This window comes from Pleurodeles waltl, chromosome 10, assembly GCF_031143425.1.
Source record: "Pleurodeles waltl isolate 20211129_DDA chromosome 10, aPleWal1.hap1.20221129, whole genome shotgun sequence".
In the NCBI taxonomy this organism is placed as follows: domain Eukaryota; kingdom Metazoa; phylum Chordata; class Amphibia; order Caudata; family Salamandridae; genus Pleurodeles; species Pleurodeles waltl.
In genome coordinates, this window is record NC_090449.1 from 674,042,984 (window position 1) to 674,064,766 (window position 21,783).

The 21,783-nt window shown below is 43.2% G+C and overlaps 1 protein-coding gene across 2 annotated transcripts in view; it reads left to right on the forward strand.

Annotated features, from left to right (window-relative positions):
* The window catches only part of ZMYND11 (zinc finger MYND-type containing 11), a 572,905-nt gene that overhangs the window by 62,040 nt on the left and 489,082 nt on the right, over positions 1–21,783 (forward strand). For both annotated transcript variants that reach the window (XM_069211170.1, XM_069211171.1), the window contains exon 3: positions 209–368. In XM_069211170.1, the coding sequence (XP_069067271.1) occupies positions 209–368 (160 nt within the window). The remainder of the gene's footprint in view (positions 1–208; positions 369–21,783) is intronic.

Consider the following 21,783-nt stretch of genomic DNA (forward strand, 5'->3'; position numbering starts at 1 on the left):
CTGGAGACTGTGCAAGGCCACCGCGGTGTCCAGTTGCATACGTACCAAACTTGAGAGCAGTTGTTTGGAAAAAATCCAGGTCTGGAATCTGCAGTTAGAAAGTATTATTGAAGGTAAATAACTTGTTCTTTGCTGCCATTACTGTCCCTGTAGGGTTCATTTTATAGTCTGTACTAGGCCTCTTATGAGTTTTTTGCTTTGTGTACAGGTATATGACAAGAGTCCATGGTATGCATCCAAAAGAGATCGCACGACAACTAAGCTTAGCAGTGAAGGATGGTCTTATTGTTGAAACTCTTACTGTGGGCTGCAAGGGGTCAAAGGCTGGTATTGAGCAGGAAGGATACTGGTTGCCAGGGGATGAACTTGTAAGTATTTTTTAAAACTAAATGGATACACATATTAGTAATTATATTGCATTTGTTTCTAGTTGGTACCGTCTGTAGTGATGCAAACAATTTGTAGAAATATATATACGCATTACTACTAAATGTCACGCACACTGAACAACTTTAATTTTGAGTTTTTTGAAGTCCCTGCGTTAAAAGTGTATATTACAAATGCATTCAGTCAGTTGTGTTTAAGTAAACAAAGCAGTAGGTTGTTGCGCTCAATTCAAGAAGTGTTCTTTTAAAGTACAGTGATTTAAAGTGACAAGCAATTTCAAAACATCAGACTCTTTCAGGAAGATTAGATTTCTGGTGATATTTTCTGATTCAATACTTCTCCTTTCAAGTTTGATTTGCCGTATTGTTTGAAGTCTCTTTTCCTAATTTCGATACCGTTTTTGTTCTCAGGGTGTCACTTGTAAAAATTCTTATCTGCCATTATCTTTAGTATTTTAAATATAGTGATCAATATCGAACATTGCTTTTTTGTACATTTCGGATTCATTTAACCAGAGGCTTCATACAATTAAATTCTAAATGCAATTATGTCAGCAATTTAAATTAAAATGTTTTATTGTCCATAATTTTGACAATATTGTTTTTCATGTGTTGGTAATGGAGGTTTTTAACTCAATCTGGAAGTCAGTGCATTTTGCTATGTAAATAAGTTCTAATGGACAATTTTCAGAAAAGCAACATTTCACTTGTGAAATATTCCATGGATTAGTTCACTCTGCACTAATGTTTGATAAGGAAACTTGAAGCTGACTAAATTGTAAATTGGAGAGATGGGCATGTCTTTAAGAATTAAAAGTGACGGGCTAATATTCAAATATATGACGTGATACATTGATATGAAAAAAGGATGCCCATAAGGACTGGGAATATAGCTAAATAATAAATGTATGTATTAAATTAAAAATATATCTACTTTTGTTTACGTTGTATAGGGAACAAGTACATTTTCTCAAAGGCATTCATGTTAGTCTCACTATCTCTTAGACTAGAATGGCTCACATTTGAATAATCTTTTGTTCAGAGCTACAAGACTAGGAGGCTGTTATTCTCAGATGTCAGTCACAGTTATAATTTTATTAGCTAAGAACTGTGAACTGAAACTACTACTTCCAACCTGCTAGAATAAGGCACAGCAGAGGTAAAATTGGATATTTTGAAAACTCATGAGGAGTGGCTTAGGCTACATGAAACTTGAAACCTTTCCCTCATCATTAAATACAGCTCACTTAACAATTCCAGCATGTCGCAACTTCTCTTTGTGAGGACTAACAACTTTTGCATTAGGTAGTTAAAGGGGAGCTTGCAAAAAGATTGCAGGAATATAACTTTCATAAAAAAGACCTTGGAAAAAGATTGAACTGAGAAAAGACCTGCAAGAAAGTAGGTTGTTTGTTTAAGTGGGTAAAGCCCTGCTCAAGCAGCAACCAGAATTCTTGTCCGGGTGAGGCACAAGCCAACACTAAATTAACCTGTGCTCAATCCTTGGTAGATTGCCACAGAGCAGTTAGGCTTAATCCAGAGGCAATGTGTAAAGTATTTGTACAACACTTCAAACAGTAATACAAGAGGCTCACACCAGATTAGAAAAAAAGTTGTTAATAAATAAAAGCAGACCAAAACGACAAAATATCCGGTCAGTAGAACCGGAGATGTGCAATTTTATAGATTTCAGAGAAAGTAGAGGCAAAAAGCACAAAGCTCCAACTGTAGATACCCTAAATCATGGTTTGTGGAGTGTTGCATAGGTCCGCGCCAAAAATGCATTGTGCATCTGAAGAGATGCATTGGTTTTGAGATGCGGTGAGGCTGCGATGCGAGGGCCTGTGCCATCATCGAGGATCCTGTAGACTGGGCTTGTGCTGCAGGTCCCGGTGTCTAGGATGCGCTGCTCAGACAGAGCGATGCTTCGGTTAAGAGGAGCTGAAAGACTGTGCCTCCAAACTCTGGCTCCGTAGTCAAAGCTGCTGTCGATAAGGGATGTGAGGGCCTGCGCTGATTATGCAGTCGACAAGATGCTTTGGTTCTGCTCGATCCACCATGGCTGGCAGGACTGGGGTGGCACCACGTGGCAGCATAGGCTCACAGATGGCAGAGTCCAGGTGCTATTGGAGCCTTTTGACCCTGTGTCTTAAGTTAGGAAGCCGGCCAAATGCCCCTTGGAGTCCCTCTAGTGGTCCTGGATTTAGCATATGCTGGTCCAGTCCTTCTTATCCGGGCAGGTGCGCAGCAGGTAGCAAGTCAGCAGAGCAGAACAGCAGTCCTTTAGAATAGCAGTCCAACAGATTGGCAGTCAATATCAGGACCACAGCAGACTTTCTTCCTGGCAGAGTATCCACAAGTCCAGAAGTGTACTGAAGAGTTTGGGTCTGAGGTCCAGTATTTATACTAGGTGCCCTACTTTGAAGTGGGGGAAGCTTCTAGAGGTTTCCACCCCCTGAGGTGACGGGCATCCCCTTCCTCTGTGTCTGGCCCCAGCTTATCTGGTGGTCATAATGGCATAGTGACAAACCCTTTGTGAAAGTACTCAGGCAGAGCCTTTCTGACTTGCAATTGTGGTAGGTGACTGCTCCTCCCCCTCATCAACCCACTGTGGCCCATCCTGCCAACACCTGACGTCCCTTTGTCTCACTGTCTGGGAGAAATGCACAAAGATCAATTGCCTAGTCATGTGATCCAAGATCAGGCTGCAGGCACCAAATGGTTAGAGCATGAAAATGCCAGCTTTCTAAAAATGTCATTTTCAGAATTGTGATAAATATCTGACTTTACCCATAAAGAGGGCTTTTAATTACAATTCTTTTAATTCCAAACGTGACCTGTCTTCCAGGTCTGAACTGAAAGTTACAGCTCATTAAATGTGATAAGGTAACCCCAATGTTAACCTATGGGAGAGGTAGCCCTTGCAGTAGTGAAAAACAAATGTAAGAATATTTCACTACCAGGACATGTAAAACATGTCCAACTTTTTAAATACATTCTACTCTGCTCCCTATGCTGTCCAAGGCCTACCCTGAGGATGACTTGGATATATTAAAAAGGAAGATTTGACCTGGTAAAAGGTTTATTTTGCTGGGTCGAAAATGGCTGTTCAGAACTGCGCACACAGGCTGCAATGCCAGGCCTGAGCTGTTGGAAGTGCTACTTGAGTGGGTGACACAATCAATGTTGAAGGCCCACTACAGGACTACAGGTCCTGGGTACGTGTAGCATCACCTTACTAAGGACTTACAAGTAAATGAAATATGCCAATCGGGTTTTAAGCCAATCTTACCTTGTAAGGAGAGAACACAAGCACTTTAGCACTGGTTAGCTGTGGTAAATTGAGCAGAGTCCTAAGGCCAGCAAAAAATAATTCAGTAAACAATAAGATGAGTAAAGGCAAACAAAAATAGGAATGACCCTGCAGAAAGGGCCACATCCAACAAGATCTCATGAAGAACCCACAAAATGGTGATTAGGGCAATTTGTAGTAAATTGTATTTTAAAATGTGAAGGGACAATACGGCAGAGAAGGAGCAACAATTTGTGACAACCATCTTCTGTAAATCAGCGTAATGAAGGGGGCTGGGAGGTTCAGACAACCACCCCCCCCAAAAAAAACATCACTCACGGATAGATAGTTTGGGCCAGCATTGGCAACTAATATACTAAGAGCATCCGAAACTGAATGCATGAGAGCACTGGGAACTTTAGGAAAGGATGGCCTACGAGAAAAAGACTATGTAGGAAAGTGTGCAAAGTGCAACATTTGTTTTGTGGGGGTGATGTCCGCATGAAAGAGCAGGCTGGATTATGCCAACTTCCCGTACTTAGGAGTTGCGGACTACTTAACTTATTGATTACAACTGGTACGGAATATGTAAATCTGTCTTTTTATTTAGGCTTCTCAAGCACTCCTCCTTGTCTCACTACGGGAACCAGTTACACTGGCTACCAGTTAAAAAGAAGGTTAGGTTTAAAGCACTGACAATTGCTCATGCTACCTACTATAAGTATGGACACAACTATTTGTCTAATAGGTGGATTATTGTTCTAATAGAATCTTATGGTCCTAGTCATCCAGGCTGTTGACAGTCCCACTTACCAAACGAAAGAGGTGGGGTGGCTCAGCCTGCTCTGTTCAGACAGCCAGATACTGGAATGATCACCCTCTTTCTCTTAGATGTATTCCTGAGAAGAATGCCTTCCCTAAGCTCTTGAAAATGCATTTCTTTAAGTTGTAGGCTTGAGGCCCCTCCTCTCTGGCCTTAGCACCGGGACACTTTAGTAGTATCTGTGCGTTACAAATCTGTAATTCATTTATACATTCATTCATTCCGGGTTCCTGAGGTCAGAAAACAGGAAGAGAAAAGGGGCATCTATAGGTCACCACAGCCAAACTAGAACTGCACTGGAGGGACAAGGCAGGAATTTGCAGACATAATATGAAGAAGAACATGGAGCTCTTTGATGGTGCTTCCCATTTTTTATTATTTTTTTTATTAAAGGAAGCCATCTGCTGAGGAACTTGAGAATTGTCTAGATCATGTGGGATCTCAATATATTGCACCTCCAGAGGACTTGGTCATATAGAAATGCCACAGTTTTATTGTTCTCTCACTTATTACTATCTTTTTTGATAAATCATTACCTCTCAAACTCTCCCTTGCTCTTGGATTTGAAGAAATATGCTTTGTAGGTTTTCAAAATCATGGTATATTGTCACCCAATTTCACTTGGTATGCATGGAACTCTCATTGTTTTAATCACTTTGAGTACAGGAAGTATCTCCCTCAATTTCAACATCTCAAGGTGTGCAAATGTGTGGTACCATATAGAGAGAATATGAGAAATCTCTAGATGTTATAACCCTAGCCTCGCTGTAGTATTTGGAAAAAAACGTAAATTATGAAGGCTTTATAATTTTTTTGCAAAATGTTGATCCCAAGTAGCTGAGACTACCTCGAAGGAACATGCACTCTTTCTGCTGCCCAGACAGCGTTCCAGTCTCCTCCTGTGCTAGTTCTTCTAATCCTTCCATCTGCTGTGCTGATGTGCCAAGTGTCCTGTTATTCTTGATGTACAGCTGCATATTGTTGAATGGACGTTACCCTGGTCTTCTGTAATAGAAATGTTTTTAGTGGAAAGAAGTTATCTGAAAAATACAGCATTCTGCTTTAGTTGTGCCCATTAGCCAATGAGAATGTTTTACTTATTGCATGAAAGTGTACAAGTCGGTGGTACACCGGTAATTATTAAGGTCCAAGTAAAGCTTTTTATTCCTTTTGTGGGAACTTGTATTTCATTGTCTGGCTTTTCTTAGATATATTACAATCTATATTTTTCTACGAGAATGATCTAAACTAGGACAGATTCATTCTGGACTGCATTTAGAGTTATGCTGCTTCAGCTCAGGGTCACCTCTTATCTTCGAGCCAGTGTTAAGGAGAAGTCATCAAATAATGATTCCTAGAGTAGAAACTGAGAAAGAGTGCTCACCTGAATCCTAGACCTAAAATTATGCCAATAAATTCAGGAGTCTTGAGAACTGGGTATGAAAAAGTACAGTGTTTGTGCTGCTAGTCCAACATAGTGGGGCACAGGCAAATGCTTGGTTGGCTCAGCAGTCAGCAGATTGGTCAATCAAACTTTATTTCAGTTAAAATAAAACCATAAACACTTTTTTAAAAAGATAAAATTCACTAATTTACGCATTCATACAATTAAAAAAGATGACGACTTATTAACAGACAAAAAACTCCAGTTATTTAAAACATTCTGTAATCTCATTTAAACAGCAAGTTTATTTGTAACCTTGCCATCAATGTTCAGGAAGTATCTTAAAACACAGCAAACCAAAGGGGTTGGTAATATCTGTAAAAATAATAAGGCAGGTTTTCAACTTGTGATGCTGCTAGTTCTCATTAGGGTTACAATATATCTATGACCAGCAAGTTAAAAAAAACAAAACACAAAGGATACAAAAGGGTAATGTGCTTCGTTGTCTGGGTTGAACTTTATTCACTGGTGAAGATTCATGGAATCACTAGGTGCCCAGCACTATGGGAAAGATAAAACATATTGCTAAATGCCAGTCATGAACCAATATACATTTGCATTTACAATTGCATATGTGATTCAGTGCTCTTTAGTAACAAAGAAGTTCTAACTGATAGCAGTAACACTGCTGACTTACTTAAAAATTGCTTTCTTTGAAGAAAAGTATGGTTTATCCTAAGTTTCTTTCTTATCCTTAAGCTATAGTGTCTTACATCTGGCCAGCCAAGTTCAGAGCATGTGACCCTAACATCAGAGCTTGGACAGTCCTTAATGATTCCTTGGTTTAATTGAGTAGCAAGATTAACCCAATCAATACCTCCAGCAAAATATTGGTGATTATTTTATAAAGTGTTCTAGGTAACTCAAACCAAGTTTTTCATAACAAGAAAGATGGGAAATGTTATGTGGTCTACCTTCAAGTCATCTTCAGAACTTATTATACTTGAAGATCAGTAACGTTGGTGAAACCCTAGGTACCAGCACTATAACAGACAGAGGTAATGCACAATTGTAAATGTTCAACATATGTTTCAGCAGCCCTTTGCCTAGCAGCAAAATCTAAAACTGCCCCTTGTGACAGAATAAACCAAAATGTTCTAGACTGCAGAAGATCGTACCAACGGCAATAAATATCAAAGACTTATTCTTATGGTGTATTGGTCAAAATAAATATGCTTGTAAGTTTGTGTCTAAGTCATGATCATCCATCAAGGACGCACAACTGTCAATCAGTTTCTTAAGGAGGTTGGCAGTGCGATCCATAAGCAATCTCATCAAAGCCAAATAAAACAGGAATGTCCTTCCTGCCTAGGCGCTGAGTGACTTGTCCCTGGTTCCTTAGAGAGGCATCTATGTAGTTCATATATAATGTAACTAAAATAAGAGCTAGGCCACAGCCCTGGAACATCCGCGTGGCTACATTGAAACTGTTTGAGTATTCCATGTTCGGTCTGCACCTAACTTGGGCTGTGAGACTTGAAAGGAGCTGGCAAAGGAGGTCATGGTATCATTGTCTGTGCCCATTTTGGCTTGCATAGACTAGAGTTTGACCTATTACATTTGTCAGATGCTGAGCTGAGAGTCCTGAATGCTAGATGCAAAGAGCCTTCAAGGGCCATGGTGTATTTACTGACCAACAAATACTGATTCAGGCATTTCTCAACAGTACCTTGGACGATTATAAAACTGTAGTGAGTATCTGCCTTGCCCCCTTCATCCAGAGTATGCCACTAGATTCATTCTACCCTGGCTGATGAAGGGTGATACCCTGAAACCGGTCCCAGGATGTTTTTTTCCGGTCCATGGAGGACAGGGTCAAGACTGATTTGCAAATGGCTGGGTCCAAACTGGGATGGTGTGGTGAGCAAAATAATTGTTGGATTAAACCCAGATCTGTGACTGGGGTGAATGCTTGATTGGTTCCGCAATACGTCCATCATTTGTGTTTGTTTCCCTTCTTCCAGATTGGCATAATAATAGACTGTGACCATAATGTAAGTAACACAGCTACTAGCAGTTTTACAACCCTGTTTACTCTAGGGGCTTATAAGTCGAAGTCCTTTTTAAAAAGATTCATAGGTATGCCTTCTGGGCCTGGGGCTTTGCCTGAGGAACTGGTGTTAATTGCCTCAGTAACCTTCTGTAATGAAAATGTGAATCCGTTTTTAATAATGATAGTCTCACCTGTGGTATCGATGGACATAATTTGCCTGTAAATACTACTGCTGCAGAATGAAATTTATAAATCTGCATTGATATGAGCGTCCAGTAATGTGACCTGGTCTTTTTAAAAAACTGACTGTTCACAATCTTCCAGAATGCACTTGAATCTTTATGAACACTAACAGTTCTCAAATTATCTCAAGCTTTAATCCTAACAACTAGTTTCCTATTTCTCACATCATTTTTATTGGCTGCTCTGCATTGAATAATTTACTTATTTCATAGGTATGCTTCAAAGCAGGATGTAGCAGTAGGTCATGGGAGAAGTACCTAACTGTTTATTTTTTTTTAACTAGTTATATGCAATTTTTCTATTTTATTTACTTCATGAGATGCAACTATGAAGAGGTCCACATGCATGGATAATACATAAAATTACATACGACAAAATTGCAATACAATTCCTATATAAAACAAGAATATAACACTGCATTATCTGTAGAAAAATAAATACATTCACAATACTCCCCATCGAGCTTAAATTCCACAATCCTTCTCAAACTGTACTATAGATATATAAAGTGCATTAGTCTAGAAGATTTAAATTCTATATGAAAATACATTAATCTCAACCCCTCTAGCTCTCTACAGTATCTTCGAATAAAGCGCATCTTACAGTGCAAGAAACGAGTACCCAGGGGAGGCCACTCTTGTTACATTCCTGAACACATAATAGTATTGGCAACCAAAGGGACAGATAAAACATATACATAAAATCCCAAATAAAATAATCTGTAGAATACAAGACAGCCAACCCTCTGCCCGTCAGACATATACTACAGCACATTATCATTAATAAGCTCAACTAATCATAGGAAAACCCCTCTACCTTTTTACACAGTAAAGTTTATATAAAATGCCTCTAGACTGCTGAGGTAGTTCATTTACATTCCTATTATAACCACCAGTACGTGAAAGCTCAATATGAGTTTAAAAAGGTCTGAAAAATTTAAAAAATCCTAAAACAGAATAATTAGTTAGGTGGGTTATACAAGATTTCCAGGGCCTCTCTGGCAGAAAAAATAGTAAAATTCAGATAGATCGGTTTCAACCAATTTTTACTGAATGATGCTAGAGCAGGACAAACAAATAAGACCTGCTTAAGATTCTGCACCCCAATTGGCAAAGATCACAGATGTTAGAAGACCCATCCCATTTGGAGGTTAATTCTCTAAGTGGCACTCTATTTAATCTCAACAGAATGAAAAAGCGCCTAACCCCATGGTGGGAGATTCCAGGCAAGGTATGGCTGAGAAGGTTTAAAAGTCACTGTTTTGGTCAATATAAGGAGTCTCCTCTATAACAGACAGGACTCAAAATCTAGGGAAAAACTTTTGGACCATGTCACATCTTTCAGGGTTTTTTCAAGAATAGAAGACGGTAATAATAAAATCCGATCAGGTTCTAGTTCAAGCAATTGCACAGCAAGGTTATAGTTTTTCTCTTAATCTGCTGAAAGTTTCTGTAAAAGCTAAGTGTCTTAGGGTAGATCCCATGCTATGGGCTAGACTGTTAGTCCTCTGAATTACTGCCGCAAGGTCCTGTACAAAGGTATTCTTAATACCAAATTCAAGCCTCAGAGCAGCCCTAAGGCCGAGTTTTTACAAGAAGCCAAGCGTCTTAGAATCTGTTCAGCTATCTTGTCAAGGAAACCCCATTTAGAGATTTCTGTACATTCTATAGCATACAGAAGGGTAGCCGGAATCCTTGCTTGGTAAGCAGTGAGCAGACGTAAAATAAAATGGTTCCAGACAATTGCATTAAAAAAGGCCATTAAACCGTGTGCCTGAGAAAGAGCCTTACAAACGTTATTACAGATATGATCTTGGTCGCTGATTGAGCAGGATATAATTTTCCCCAAAAAAACCACTAGGTTTATTCTAACTTATGTTGAACCAGGAACCAAGAAAAATTGATTTTTTTTACCAGACCTTTTCCCTAGGAAGCATACTACTTGAGACTTAGATATATTAATTTTCAAATGAGGCTGCATAGTGTATTGATTTAAAGCGGCCAGACGCTGATTTAGACCTTTCAGGGGGAGTTCAATCACTACTATATCATCAGCGTATAAGAGGCAGGAGATAGAATGCCCTCCAATTTTGGGTGCAAAAGCCATCAGCATTCGATAAAGAGTCGGGCAGGTCATAAATATATAAAGAAAAGAGCAAAGGAGCCAGTAAACAATCTTGCTTCAATTCATTTTTTGTAGGGATTCTGAAGACAGGCCCTGCTCTCCACCTGGAAGACCTTTGCACCAGGTTGAGGAGTGCAAAGCTATGACCAAATGCAACAAATTTGGTGGAACACCCAACTCGTATAATTGCTTCTGATGGATACAACTACCCGTGGATTCCTCACCTTATGAATTCGATCCTTGCACTAGCATCCGACGGAAAGTCTTCTTCCTAGCTGTCTACGCCAACGAGGACGTCATAATGGCACGGCTCCATGTGACTCCGTCTGACGTCAACGTGCCAATAAGAGGTCCTCGTTGGCGTACTGACGTCAGTTTTTCCTTTTTCCGTGCCTTCGACGCCAACGGTTTTTCTTCCTGGCTCGTTGATAACTGTAACGATTTTTGAAGGTTACAATGTCGCCTCCGAAGAAGTCCGGTTTCAAGCCGTGTAGAGAATGCGGGGGTCAGATGTCAGTGACCGACCCCCACTCGGACTGTATTTGGTGCCTTAGTTCAGATCATGATGTAGAAGGTTGCTCTTCATGTCAGAGCATGAATCCAAAACCTCTGAAGGAGTGCGAGGCGAAGCTCTTCTTAGCTAAAGCAAAGAAGAAGGGCCATAAAAAGGATTCCTCCCATGCTTCTTATGCTTTTTGGGAGAAGCAGCGTCATCATGATTCTCGGCGCCGTCATGATTCTCGGCGCTGTTCAGAGAGGAGCCGATCGAGGTTGAGGTCTCGTTCTTCACGACGCCAGAAGACATGGGAGATGAGTCCTACTGTCACGCCTCAGCAGGAGAGTCCGAGTTGTCACCGGCGCCTTCAGTTTTTGAGGTCACTCAATGTAGCCCTCACTTTTCGCCAGCGCCGAGGGATCCTGATGTTCAGCAGACTTCTGCACAACAGTACCCGGCTTTCCCGACGCCAGGGACGGATCCGGCCGCATTTTTGAATGCAATGTATTCTGTCTTTCAGTCCATGGCCCCTGCTGTTGCACCGGCGGGTCCCACGGGGCCATTGGCATTCAATTTGGGCTCACTGGCGTCGTACAGGGCTGCTCCATTCATGCCCTTCTGCCCTACAGAGACTGGCGGTTCGGCGCCTAAGGTCTCCCCTGGCAGGAGTCCTCCACCTGTGACTGTGGATCCACCTGCACGTCAACCGACTCCTTCTCCGCGCCATCCTGCGTCGTTGTTGTCTCCATCCAGACCGGCTCCATCACCTTCCGGCCATTTGACTTCGAGAAGGTCATCAGCCGGTGGAGCCTAGGAGCCTTCCTGGCCCTGTTCAGGGTTCGAGATCGTCGGCGTCGATGGATTCTATGTCGACGCCGGCCTTGGAAACACATCTTAGATCTCGGAGGAAGGCATTGAGACTTCTGAAGGAGGAGGAATACAGGCAGCTTGAGGAAGGCGAGATCGAGCCTTCTGATGACTTCCAGGGTCTTGCCACTGCAAGTGGTTTGGATACTTCCCCGGAGTGGGACATTGCGTCTCCGGGGGAGTTTACTGGAGAGGCTGCTTCCTTCCATGCAGTGGTGAGAAAGGCAGCTGAGTATCTGGATTTGCCTTTGTCCGTGGCAGAAGTAAAAACTAACCTGCTCACAGAGGTACTTCATCCCTCTTCGTCCAGTGCTGACCCTTTGCTGCCTTTCAACGAGGCTTTGACTGAGCCTATTTTGGACTTGTGGAAAAGGCCAGTGTAACCTCCTGCTGTAAATAGAGCAGTGGCGAGGAGACATAGAAGTGCCCCAGGAGATCCGTTTTTTCTATCTCGTCACCCGACTCCAGAGAGCTTGGTAGTTCAGGCGTCATGTTCTGCAAAGACTGTCCCTGGAACATTCCCTGGAGTTCCGACTGATAGGGAATCCAAGAGACTGGAACAATCTTCAAAGAAGATTTTTTCTTCTGGCAGCATGGCCCTTAAAGCGACTAATTCCACCTGTGTGCTAGGCAGATACATCCATGCCCTAATGGACTCTGCAAAGGAAATGGCGAGGGATCTGCCTCAGGAGATGCAGAATTCGTTTGGGTCCCTTTTCTTGGATGCTCAAGCTGCTGCACAGCAGATTATACAATCTGGCCTGGATACCTCAGATTCCATTGCCAGGGCCATGGGAACATCGGTGGCTACAAGGAGGCATGCCTGGTTAAGATCCTCTGGTTTCTCATCAGATGTACAATACACCTTGATGGACCTCCCTTTTGACGGGGAAAAGCTGTTTGGGGACAAGGCAGACTCTGCCCTTGAACGGTTTAAGGACTGTTGGGCTACAGCTAAGTCCCTGGGGTTACAGGCCTCTATTACAACGTCTTATAGACCTTTTCGTAGGTTTCGAGGGTTCATTCGAGGTTCTGCCTTACAAAGGTCACAGTCTTATGCCCAGCAACCTGCCAATCCGTCCTATCGTGCCTTTAGAGGGCGGGGTAGAGGTAGGGCTAGAGGTCCAGCCCAGCAGCTCTCTTCTTCTTCATCCTCCTCTGGTGGACAACAGCAGAAGCAGCCCTAGTTTTCCCCACTTTATCGTCAATACTTCTCCTGTAGGGGGAAGATTGAGTCTTTTTCTGCAGAAATGGAGGTCAATTACAACGGACTCGTGGGTGCTAGGAATTGTAGAAAAGGGCTATGCTCTCCCCTTTCAGGAGTCCCCTCCTCCCTTTCCCCCCGTCCCTCCTTTTGTTCAGAAGACCATCTTCTGTTGTTGCAACAGGAGGTTGTCACCATGTTGGCAAAGGGCGCTATATAGTTGGTGCAGTTGCAGGAAAGGGGTCAGGGGTGTTATTCAAGATATTTCCTGATTCCCAAAGTGGACGGTCGGTTGCGGCCGATCCTAGACTTGAGGATTTTGAATTTGTACCTCAAGCAGAAAAAAATTCAAAATGCTGACCCTAGCACAGGTGCTATTGCCGTTGAACGAAGGAGACTGGATGGTGTCTGTCGACTTGCAGGACGCGTACTTTCATGTTCCCATAATCAAGTCGTACAGGAAGTATCTCCGTTTTGTGGTCGGATCGCAACACTACCAGTTTGCTGTCCTTCCTTTTGGACTTACTTCAGCACTTCGGGTTTTCACGAAGGTGATGTCAGTTGTTGCAGCACATCTCAGAAGGAGGGAGGTAGCAGTTTTTCCCTACCTGGACGATTGGTTGATCAAAGCCAAGTCTCCAGAGCTTGTGTTGTCTCATCTGCGAATGACAACCCAGTTGTTGTTCGATCTGGGTTTTTCTGTAAATGTGCCCAAATCTCACCTAGAGCCCTCTCAACGCCTCCTGAACATAGGGGCAGTACTGGACACAACAAAGTTTCGGGCCTACCCCCCGCCTCAGCGGGTTCGAACATTCAGGCGCTGATTCCGTTGTTTCAAATTGGAGCGGCAGTTCCAGTCCTCAAGGTCTTACGCCTGCTAGGTCTGTTTGCTGCTTGCATTCTGTTGGTCACTCATGCTCGCTGGCATATGAGGGCTCTTCAGTGGTGCCTCCGCAGGCAGTGGTTCCAGCACAAGGGGGATCTCAGGGATTCAATAAAGATCTCCAAGGACGCTGTAGTGGATCTTCTTTGGTGGGCAGAGGACGGCAACCTTTCCCAAGGGAAACCGTTTTCACTGCCTCCTCCAGTGACCACAGTGATTTCGGATGCTTCCACTCTAGGGTGGGGAGCTCATCTGGAGGACCTGGAGATCAAGGGTCATTGGTCTCCAGCGGAACAGATGTTGCATATCAATCTGTTGGAATTGCGGGCGGTACGTTTGGCGCTCAAGGCCTTCCTCCCTTCCCATCGCGGTTGGTCAGTTCAGATCTTAACAGACAACACTACCGCAATGTGGTATATAAAGAAGCAGGGAGGAGTAGGGTCGTACCTTCTCTGCAGAGAAGCTCTGCGACTCTGGTCCTGGGCTCAGGACCATCAGATTTGCTTGGTAGCAAATCATTTGGCCGGGGTGCTGAATGTACGAGCGGACGGTCTCAGTCGTCACTTCTCGGTAGATCACGAGTGGCGTCTCCATCCGGATCTAGTCCTCCACATCTTCGGGCTGTGGGGTACTCCTCAGGTGGATTTATTCGCCACTCGGGAGAACGCGCATTGAACGTTATTCTGCAGCCTCCAGTATCCGAAGCAAGGGGCGTTGGGGGACGCGTTTCAGGTGTCCTGGAGCGGCCAGTTGCTTTACCTGTTTCCCCCCATACCCTTGATTCCTCGGGTTTTGAGGAAGGTTCGTCAAGACCGGGCCCAAGTCATCTTGGTGGCACCGGACTGGCTGAGAAGGGTATGGTATACAGACCTGCTTCAACTCTCTCAGTGCCCTCCCCTCCGTCTCCCGCTCAGGGCAGACCTCCTCTCGCAGTCGCAGGGGCAGGTTCTACACCCCCACCTCCAGAGCCTGCACCTTCATGCCTGGAGATTGAACGGGGCAACCTGAGTTCCTTTTCTCTCCCACCGGATGTAGTGGATGTTATACTGTCGTCCAGGCGTCACTCCACTAAATCGATTTATGCCGGTAGATGGGTAAAATTTGTGCTTTGGTGTGGAGAGAACCAAAATGATCCCTTAAAAGCCCACCTTTCAGATGTACTTTTGTTTGCTCTTAGTCTAGCTAAGAAAGGCTGTGCGATAGCTACAGTTAAGGGTTATTTGGCGGCTCTGTCGGCGTTTCTTTGCCTTCCGGACCAGCCATCTTTATTTAAGTCTCCAGTTGTAAACCGGTTCCTTAAGGGTTTGGTGAATAGATTTCCTCCTACTCCCTTTCACATGCCTGAGTGGGACTTAAATCTTGTTTTGACATTCTTAATGGGTTCGCCTTTCGAGCCCATGCATTCATGTCCTTTGAGATTTTTAGTCTTTAAGACCGTTTTCTTAATAGCAATCACTTTTGCCAGGAGGATTGGAGAGCTTCAGGCACTTTCCGTTAAGCCTCCTTTTACCATGTTTTTCCCTGATAAAGTGGTTCTAAAAACCAGGGCTGCTTTTCTGCCGAAAGTTGTCACCCCTTTTCATATAGGGCAAACTATCACTCTACCTGCGTTTTACCCTCCTCCCCACCTAGAGAGGACTAAGGACTTTCACTTAGATGATCAACTGTTTGTTGGGTATGCTGGACAGCGAAAGGGCAGAGCGGTCCAGAAAAGAACACTCTCCAGGTGGGTCATCTTGTGTATTAAGATTTGTTACTCTCTGGTGAGAAAAGTCCCTCCTGAAGGTATCAGGGCCCACTCTACTAGGGCTAAGTCTGCATCCTCGGCCCTAGTGAGAGGAGTTCCGTTAATAGACATATGTAAAACGGCAACTTGGGCGTCCCTCCATACTTTTGTGAAATATTATTGTTTAGACTCTGAGATGAGGAGGGACGGTCATTTTGCTTGCTCAGTATTGCAAGATTTCTTAGTGTAATCTGGCGGGCACCCACCACCGAGTGCGCTACTGCTTGGGACTCTATTCATAAGGTGAGGAATCCACAGGTAGTTGTATCCATCAGAAGAACAAGTTACTAACCTTCGGTAACGCTTTTTCTGGTGGATACACTAACTACCTGTGGATTCCTCACGGTCCCTCCTGCCTCCCCGTTGCCTGCCTGGTTACACTCTTATCTTGCAGTTTTTGGATTAATATTTCTTCTTTTATTTATATATTTATATCTATATGTTTTTGTATATTCATGTATTTAAGGTGATAATGTAAATATATGGTTTCAATTGACAAGATTTTTGTGTTCGTATATATTTATACATATCCATTTTCATGGTCGGTTTACACCTGCTAGCCGTAAAGGCACAAAAAAAATTAGGTGAAACTGACGTCAGTACGCCGACGAGGACCTCTTATTGGCACGTTGACGTCAGACGGAGTCACGTGGAGCTGTGCCATTATGACGTCCTCGTCGACGTAGACAGCTAGGAAGAAGACTTTCCGTCGGATGCTGGCGCAAGGATCGAATTCATAAGGTGAGGAATGCACAGGTAGGTAGTGTATCCACCAGAAAAAGCGTTACCGAAGGTAAGTAACTTGTTCTTCCATAGGATCTTCCTATCTACCCTGTCAAAAGCCATTGAGAAATCTATAAATGCAGCATATACCCCTCCACCCCTTATCGGAACATTTTTTTCATTTATAGTTTGCATTAATAAAATATTATCCAAGGTATTAATGTTCCTTACTAAAACCTGCTTATTCCAAAAGGCAAATCGCATTTTCCTCAGCCCAAAAGGTTAAATGCGTTAGTATACTTTTCGCAAATATCTTGCCAGTTGCATCCAACAACGCAATTTTGATGATCATTGTGGGTAGGCATTCATCTCCCTTTTTCTTTTTTTTTTCTTACAGGGGGACTATGACACTCCTTTACCAGGAGTCTGGGATGTTACCTTGTAAATAGCAAACGCAGAAGGCAGGATGGAGAATTCTTGCTCAAAGCTTAGGTTCCGTTTAATGACTGCCATCAGGACCTCATCAGGGCCCATTGGTCCGGATGCCCGCAGTGACTTTAGAAACCCCTCGATCTCAATAACCGAGGGGGAACCAAAGCTGTTCAGTTCGGTTCTTTTACTTATGCTCCGGTCCACTTTCTCTGGCTCCATATCCCGATTTTCCGCATATAGGGAAAGTATAAACTCCCTCCAGTCCGCCTCGGCTATCGAGGTGGGGAGGGGAGAGGGCAGTGGAAAGAAGAATTACAATTTCCACACCCTTCAGAAATAATAGCCCCAAATTTATGGGAGTTTTTAGTCACAGCGGCTTCCCTCAATGCAACCCGCTTCTGATCCGCCTCCTCCTTCCTTATACTTATCTTCATTTGTTCTCTTGTTCTTTTGAATACTGATATTTTCCTGCTCCTATCCATAGTCTCCCATTTATATTATCTCCTTAACAATTTATTGATTTCTCTGTTCAACAATAAGACGGGTAACTTTACTTTCTTTTGAGAGGGCTTTATAAGCTTAGGCTGATCATTTTGAATAATATGTCCCATAAGTTCAGTGAAGTAATTTAACGGATCCCCACTCCATTCATTGGTAGATCTTACTGAGCAGTCAAGCACTTATTTAACAGATAATACTTTAGCACGAGTCCAATAAATTCTACCCATTTTCCCATTAAAACTAATGGCCTTGACCTTGAGATTCCAGGTCTCTATCTAGGGTAACTGAATTTTTAGTGATAAATTAAGGATCTTATGATCACTAAGTGATGTATCAATAATTCTCATATCCTCCACTAATTGGGCAATAGCGTACAAGACCAGCAAGTAGTCATTAATGAACTACTCTGTAATGATTTGTGAGTATAGGCTGCGGGACATTCTGAACGGAAACACCCATTTAAAATTATACAGCAAAGGTTCCTTAACCCCATCAATAAGATACACCCTCTTTTATCAATCCGGATTCTGGTGACAAATAAGATGGGCGGGATGTTTAGAGTGGTTTCCCTCTAGATCGCAAAAAGTGGAAAGGGATAGATTAGAAATCTTACAATTTGAATCCCCCATAATCAGTACCTCACACACACTTTCCTGTGAATTTAAACAGATGTCAGAAATATCATCAAACATTTGTAATAGAGCCATATCACAATCCTTATGGGGGAGATATAGGCATTAACTATTAACAAGAGAAATTTCCTACCATTTTCCAAAATTGGGTACACTTTCACGATCTGGAAAAAAAATTGATGAGACTGGAAAACTATCAAATTCCCATTTGTGATTGTTACTTAGCAACATAGCAGTACCCCCTTTTGCGTTCCCTTTCGTAGAAGGTTGTGCCTTTATACATACAACCGAATATCCTGGACTGGTGAAATCAGATACACTCCAGGTCTCTTGGATGCAAATTAAGTCAGCCTGTAGTGAACAGATAAAATATAATTTTTCAAAATGATTCCCTATTTCTGTGACATTCCAGCGACCACGGAGAAATTAAGGGTAATGACTGGGGTAAAAAAGCTTTCCCTTTGCCGGAGTGCTATTTAAAGCTCCCGCCAACCAATTCCATTTTCCAGTTTGGAGCCCAAATGATGTAAAGTGGCATCTTCCATAAGCTTCACCACTCTTTCTCCATGAGAGAGGGAAACTTTCACATTTCCCAAAGAGCTAGAAGTAAAGACAAGCCCTTGTTGGGAATTTTTAGCGTTAAAATAAGAAACGGGGAGGACTGCTGCCAATTACTTGTAATTTCTTTTCCTGATACTGGTACCACATCTATGCCTCTATGCTGCAACAGCTCACAGTTAACTAAGATCAAATTTATGACAATTTTGGAGGAAAACCAGACTTGTCATTGTCCCTTCTCCTTTCTGATTGAGAAATACCCGAGAGATGTCACTTTCAATTAATTTTAACTCCCCTATATCTGCAAAACAAGGGATTAAAAGAGAACGGTTTAAGATTAAATTTGAATCAAATAAAGCAGAAAACTCTAGACACTCAGGGATCTCCTTGTGCCTTTTGGTAACTTTCTCCCTACTATTTACTTCCACACCTTTATAAAGATCAGATGCAGGGCTCAATAACACGGCATTTGCATTCCCATTACAAAAAGGGACGGCATGTGGATCTAAATCCGATGCGACATTCGATGTGGTTGGAGGATTGTTCTGTTGAATACCCCACTGTTGGCTCAAGGCTTGTTCTCCCCTATGGAGAGTAATCCGACGGTTCCCATGTCCTTGGGCCTCCCCTTCCTCTGGGCCAGATCCTGTTCTTCCAAATGAGTGAAGGACCCAACAGGGCCCCCATCCTCGGACTTAACCTTTCTTGGGTTCTTTTTTTAGATTCTTTTTTTCCCTGTTTTCCCCTTTTTCTTGCCTACTTTCCTCTCATTAACCTCCTTTACAGCGGAGGTTGCATTATGTTCTGCCGTTGACAAGTCAGGGAATACTTTGGGTGAAAAAATGGGAAAAGGGGCCACCAGCTGGTTTAACTCCGTTTTCCAGGTCGTAGCCTTGATCTGTGTTAATTGCAGATAGAGGACTGTAAAATAATTTTTCCAAGGAATTGGCAAAACTATCTTGTAAGGAGGTGTCCTGTGAATTTGAATATTTCATAACTGCTTGTGGCTTGTCCACCTGAGTTCCTTGATCTGAGTGAGTGGGCTGATTACATGAGTACCCGGGCACCCTAGAATCCAAGGGGAACCAACTTGTGCTGGTATCTTGACCTTCCAGTTTTAGATGAACATCCTTTTGTAGCCAATAATATTTTCTCATCCAATCCTGGTTTGACATTCTTTTGATCTAATAGAACTTTCAATATAGATAGTAGTAAGTCTTGGGTGTGATGAGAATTATTTATTTATTTTTTCTAAAAATACCAGGATTGATGATACAGTTTTCTCAAGACATATAATGGACTCCGAAAATTCTATATATTGATCTGGTGGGCCACTCATAAATCAAAAATGAAGTCCAAAGTTAAAGTCAAAGGTGTCCCTGCCACCAACACTATTGGTACATGGACGGCTGGGAATCCTGAGGAACCTTAGAATTGGGGCTTACTTTGGGGTGCATTAAAGAGCAATAAGATCCTTGCACTACCCCTTAGGTCACTGCTGCTTTTACTTCCCTTTATGCAGCTCCACCCCTCCAAGCTGGTGCCTCAACTCGTTTTGAGGTACACTCTGGTCTTCCTAAGGCTGCAGCTAAAACCCCTCCGAAAACTCAGTCCATGGTGGGGAGTACAGCTCTGCATGTCGTTGGTTCTTCTTTCCTACTACCCCTTTTCCTCTTGCAAAACTGCAGAGCTGCAGCCCCCCGCCGGGAGGACCGTCAGTTAGAAAGCCTCCAGACGTGGATTAAACCCAGCCTCGGAAACGTCGGCCTCGTGAGTGCATGTTGCCCACTTTTCTTCTGTTCAAAGTTTGCAGTGTTTCCTATTATAAATATTAGATGGTGAGAATATTTAATTACCTGCCTTCAGCTTCAAGAAGAGACCCGTAGATTTGTAAAAATGGTTCATCTGAAAGCCCTATCTGAATAATAATACCACCTTCGAGTGTAGTTTGACTGCTTGTGAGAAAAATTTAAAAGGGCAAATGAGTCAAAGATATATTCAGCATTTTCAAAGAAATTAATACTCGACAAACAAGAAAACCCCTACCTCTAGTAGCGGTATTGAAAGTTTCGTGTTTTTAGACTCTTCAAGTATGATTCACAAAATGTACTTCTCAGGTCCGGTAAAAATTGTATTGCTGAAAACATATCTAGCTTTGATCAGCCATTCTAGTACTAAACCCTTTCTTAGGGTCAAGCCTGCAAGTGCATGCACTAGTGCATGCATCTCACTTGTGAGACTCTTTTGTGTTCAGTAAAGGGCTGCAAGCCCGCCTGTCGCTTACCATTTGTTGGCTTACATGGCACTCTTCTTTACAGCCTCGTAATTAGTCCCTGCAGGGCAAGCGTTATTTTCATTCCTCTTTGTGGAGCAAGGACCAAGCTTCCCTCTGCTGCCACAGTGCTCGTGCCAGCCGCAGTGCTCCCTATTGCGTTTGCTCGCCCTGCTGTCTGATTCCTGCTGAACTGGACTGCGAACCTGCCTGACTATTGCTGCTCTGCCATGCTGCTGCTATTGATACCTTGGCCATTTTGTTTTAAGAACACTGGGGTGCCGATTGCTGCAGCCAGGATGTAATAGCTGTACTGCTGCTGAAGTGGGTTTGTGCCCCAACAAGCTTTTCAAGTCTCTTCTTCGCTGGCCGCTACCGCGCTTAGCCCCGCTGGGGAGCTTGGTTGTATGGCAGAGCGGCAACTCTGCTTTGGGGGCTGAATGGGTGCTGGGGAAGTTGCTATGAGTAATGATAGTCGCCTAAGATGAAGAAACACAAAGAGAAACAAAATACCCAGCTGACTGTACTATATTGAGGCGGCGACGTCTGCCGGGAGAGACACTTCAGTAAAATGGCACAGGACAATCGAGCTCCAACATAGTGATTCTGTGGGAAGCACTATCATCGGTCGCCTAGAAGGAAATGTGACCTCATAGCTACCCCCGGGCTATAGAAGAGGATTAAAAAGAAAGAGGTCAAAAATTAAGCTGGGAGGGAAGGATCACATAGGGCCACAGGTTTGGAGTCCCGGCAGAGGAGTGAAATGGGAAAGAGGAAGACTAGGGTTAGTGGGACGTTGAGTTAGCTTCAGGTAGAGGGGGCAACCAGTTACAGGTTGAAGGCATGCAACCCCAAAGGTCCTTAAAAGAGAGAGGTAGGGAAATTGCTGTTACCGAAAGAGAGAAATGCAGTTTGAAGGGTGCGGCGCCTGGTGTAAACAACAGGGGTGAGGCCACTTTAGAACAACCTGGGAAGAGCAAATCCCTAAAGTGGGTTAGGGATTCTAGAGCTGAGAGGAGTAGAGAAGGGTATAATAGAGGGGAAGAGGGATAGGTGGGAAGCGTCAGAGGAAGCTCAAGCCCTTGAACCCCTCGTATTTATTGCAAGTACTGGCCAAATGCCTT